Here is a 4,512-nt window from a genome sequence, read left to right on the forward strand (position 1 = left end):
CTGATCATTAAATGACTTTAAACAAATAATTAAATTAAAAGCACGCTCCCGCCTCGTTCAAAGTTTCCCGCGCTTTTTCCACAACGTAATTCCAACAGAAGTTATTTAGAATCGACATCAAATTTTAATCAATTTAACATTGACAAATGACAATTCACAACCAGTATATAAGTGTATAGTCGATGATTCACAATCAATCATGCAATTTTTTTTTTCTTTTTTTGTCTTTGTTACTATATAGATTAAGGGTTTAGTTACCATTAAGTTGAAATTGTTATAAATGGAATAAGTTACCTTACAAAATCGTTAGTAGTTTATAATGTGTAATACCTAGCTAATAAAAAAAATAGAGATCTAGAATGGATTAGAGCTTAACGTTTCCAATTCCTAAACGAACATTCAAAATCAGCTGACATCTGTCATCTCATGTGTGTCATGTGTGAACTGTCTAATCAGATAAATATTTTGTTTAATTTATTCTGCAAAAGATCTGATATTTGTTAATGTAATTTGCATATTTATTTGATACCAATGATAATACAGAAATCACTAATTTATTAATGATGGATACAAATGACGTTTCTCAGTTGACCGAGTTTCCTCGGTTCGAAACAGAGTCGAATCAAAGAGGTGTAACAACTTTTTTTAATAAATTGTGGAAACTTCCCTTATTTTCGCCAAACGAAAGTATAGATCAATCTGATGAAAAGTTAATGGGGGACGAAAGAAATAACGATCGAAATGATGAAAGAAAAAAGGCGGAAATTTCAGATAAAAATGATAATGGGTACTCAGAAACCAGCGAATTTAGGAGCAATACTAGAAAAATAAGTTACTTAGGCTCTGGGGTGAGCGTTTTCTTATTTATAAAAATAATTTAAAATGTAATTGCATTGAAAGTTTGAAGCCAATAACATAATTTCCATATTATTATGATTTAGTGATTGCAATGCTTAGTTTAGATATCTGTCAACAACAGCTGTTATTCTATCCAAACATTGATATTGACATCAATAATAAATTTGCATCTTTGAATAGAATAATTGTTATATAGTAAGTATTATCTATACTAAAAATATATAGCTGAGGAGGTTTTTGAATGTGCTAATAATATCAGAAACTACCGTATCAATTACAAAAACTCTTTCACCTACATGATACCTAAGAAGGAACTATAAGCTAGATATGTTGTATCAGCTGGCCTAATTCTATTCTTTTCATATTTCATACTCCTTCACCATTGAATAGGTACATGATATGCTATGGTACTATGGGTAAAGATGGGGCGGACTGCTAGTTAATAATAATTTAAATATTTGTCTTGGGTTTAGTTCAATCAGACAATCTTTTTGTGTAACTTAAGCAAACCCTCTTATATTATTAATAAACAAAGTAAAGACAAATTGTATGAATCAGGATTCAATGTCCCAAGTGACGGGGGACCTTGCTGGGGTACGATTGTACTTCTTACATATTATTCTCAACGTTATATGTGTATGATTTTATACTTACTTTCTAAATAATTGTATTTCACAAATTGGCCTAGCCAAATAAATAAGGCCTACATTTTGATAACAATACTAAATCCTACTAAGTGAAACAATGATTTAGTTAAAAAACCTTTTACTAAGTACATATGAATGTACATACATGGTACATGCTCTAGAACAATATACTGCAAATCTTTGGGTCCAATTTTGACAGGCCTGTCACTGGCAGCTAGCTGATATAATCTTAACTTGAGCCACATTTTTGTATTTTAAGGAAAAACTTAGTTACACATGGGAAACAGCATATGCAGCTAGTTTGCCATAAACTAGTTTAAACTAGTTTATAATGTTTTTTTATTTACTTTTGCATCAGAGTGGCACCCGCTACGCAGACACAGAACTGGCTCGATACTGGATGCCGGACGACATATCGCGCGAGTGCTACGATTGTGCCGCGCGGTTCGGCACGCTGCGGCGCCGACATCACTGCAGAGTGTGTGGACAGATATTTTGTTCGCGATGCTGTAGCCAGCGTGTGCCAGGTACAGTAGGAGTATATATAGTACACATACCGTGCCGTAGGTAAAAATAATTCTCCTATTCAAAAAAGATCACCAACATTCCTGCAAAGGCCAATTCTAAAATGGGACCAAACAATTCCCTATCAAACACAGAGATTATTATTATACTAACTGCGCCCCGTTAGTCCGTATCCCGTAGGAATATCGGGATAAAAAGTTGCCTATATGTTATTCCAGTTGTCCAGCTGTTTACGTACCAAATTTCATTGCAATCGGTTCAGTAGTTATTGCGTGAAGGAGCAACAAACACACACACATCCTTACAAACTTTCGCATTTATAATATTAAATATAGTAGGATATATTATTAAACGCATTGAAGGAACAAGAAACTCGTATCATTTTGGGAATATTGTTTAAATTTTTTTTAATTCTATTAATCACTGCAGTCGTTAATAAATTAACTATACAAACTTTTTCCAGGTCAAATATTCGGATGCGCAGGCGATCTCCGTGTGTGCACGTACTGTTGTAATGTGGTGTTGAGATATCTACGGGAAAATGATATAACCGGCGAAATATCACCTGATTTACGGACGCTACAAGAGAATTTGCAGGTATCTACTATACTTAACATTTTAATAACATGGTATTTTCTAGGGCAATTAAAATAACTGATCAATAGAAATAAAATATTAGGTAAGTAATTGTGAGTATACTATTATATTTTCCTTACACTGATGCTTTCTGAATTGGCTTTTTAACCGACATTCTCAAAAACGAGGGAATATCAATTTGACTGCATTTATAAATATATTCCTACCTCAACTTAGTTTTTGACATTTTTGTAAAAAAATTTGAAATGATTTTTTAATGTAATTAGTTCAAGATACACATGAAGATTCAGCCAATCTTGCATAAGAATTTAAATACTATAGTATATACCAATATTTTAATTAAACATTTATATAAATCACTAACTGGTTGTTGAGACTATGTTTCTTTAGTAATTAATATTTTGTGTAATTGTCCGTTCATAAACTACGTCACGCTAAAATTAGCTTTTTTGACCCCTCCCCCCCTATTGTCGCGATGTGTCACACTTTCTGTGACCCCCGTAGAAATATTTCGTTACAAAACCTAAGCCTAATTTATCTAGTTAGTTTACTGGTCTCCCGTTAGGTCTCTCGTTAGTTCTAGATAGAGACTTTTCATAGGTCACTTTGAAAAGCCTGCTGCTGCTGAAGTGTTAAGTATTGGACAAAAAAGCAGTTGTGACGGATCGCAACGCCGCTAGAGTCGCGCCACAGAGCTAGTACATGTCGAAAAATAATGAACGGCTAACGTCACGTTTTCGTAGACCCTCCGTCCCCCCTTGTCATATCTTGTCAAACTCAGCCAGACCCCTCCTCCTCCCCTTGTATGCGAATGTATTTTATGAACGGCCCCCTAAATACACACATATAGAAGGAACAGATCGAACAGAAGGAACGCTCCCAAACAAAAGGACCCTCCAAATAATTTCAAACTACTTCAATGTTATCTGTATTACATTATACACATTACAGATAAAATTTCCCGAGAACAAATCAACGAGTCCCCACAGCCGAGACTTCGTGTTCGCCCGCGAGCAAGAGACGTGCGAATTCAAAAGCACCACCAAGGACATCTACGATATATATCGGCAGATGTCATTTGCGTTACCAACTCAGCAGCATAGGTAAGGAATAAAAAAAAAATAATAAAAAATAATGGAAGTAAAATTTTGTCACAGACACGAATCGTTGTGACAACTTTCTTCACACTATTATTATAAATGTGAAAGTTTGTTTGTTTGGATGTTTGTCCGTCAATCACGATGAAACTACTGAACGGGTTTTGATGAAATTTGCCATACAGACAGGGTATGCTCTGACTTTGGTGGTAGGATACTTTTATTCCGATTAAATGCTCCCTTGAGATAAAATAGGAATCTTGATATCTGGACGAAGCCGGGACGAGCGTCTAGTAGGCCATAGTAATAATAAAAAAAAACGGTGTGTGTGCGATTCACACACGATAGAAGTGAAACTAGAGATAGCAGTAAAACGACAAAAGAATGAATAAAATAGTATGTATATTTCTGTCTCGTTCTTTGCCGGCTTCATTCTACACATTTTTGTATTTGTGTCTCTTACCTGTCGTTTTTTCCGTTGCATCAGGTTTGAAATCACAACGATTCTAAAGAAGTAAGATTGTACAATAAGCTTTTCTCCATATTGGTCCAATGGTAAAGATATAAACTAAAAAATAATCTGTATCTAAATTATTTGGTGAATTTTGTAATGTCACAGATACCGGCTAGTGAGATATAACAACGTGTGGCGTGGATGCGACATGCTACAGTGGGTGATGGACAATACAGCATACAAAACAAGGTAATCATAGTATATATATACTTAGTCTGGCCATAAATACTGTTACACTTAATTATAAAAAAATATTACATTTGAATTTCGAATC

General features: G+C 34.4%; 1 protein-coding gene across 1 annotated transcript in view; it reads left to right on the forward strand.

Moving 5' to 3' along the window:
• The first annotated feature begins 448 nt into the window (after positions 1-448).
• The window catches only part of LOC119828187 (putative 1-phosphatidylinositol 3-phosphate 5-kinase), a 28,718-nt gene continuing 24,654 nt past the window's right edge, over positions 449-4,512 (forward strand). Inside the window, exons 1-5 of the mRNA XM_038350287.1 lie at positions 449-848; positions 1,864-2,032; positions 2,494-2,627; positions 3,579-3,730; positions 4,344-4,427. Coding sequence (XP_038206215.1) covers positions 561-848; positions 1,864-2,032; positions 2,494-2,627; positions 3,579-3,730; positions 4,344-4,427 — 827 coding nt within the window. The 5' untranslated portion in view covers positions 449-560. The remainder of the gene's footprint in view (positions 849-1,863; positions 2,033-2,493; positions 2,628-3,578; positions 3,731-4,343; positions 4,428-4,512) is intronic.

This window comes from Zerene cesonia, chromosome 7 (genome assembly GCF_012273895.1).
Source record: "Zerene cesonia ecotype Mississippi chromosome 7, Zerene_cesonia_1.1, whole genome shotgun sequence".
Taxonomy (NCBI): Eukaryota; Metazoa; Arthropoda; class Insecta; order Lepidoptera; family Pieridae; genus Zerene; species Zerene cesonia.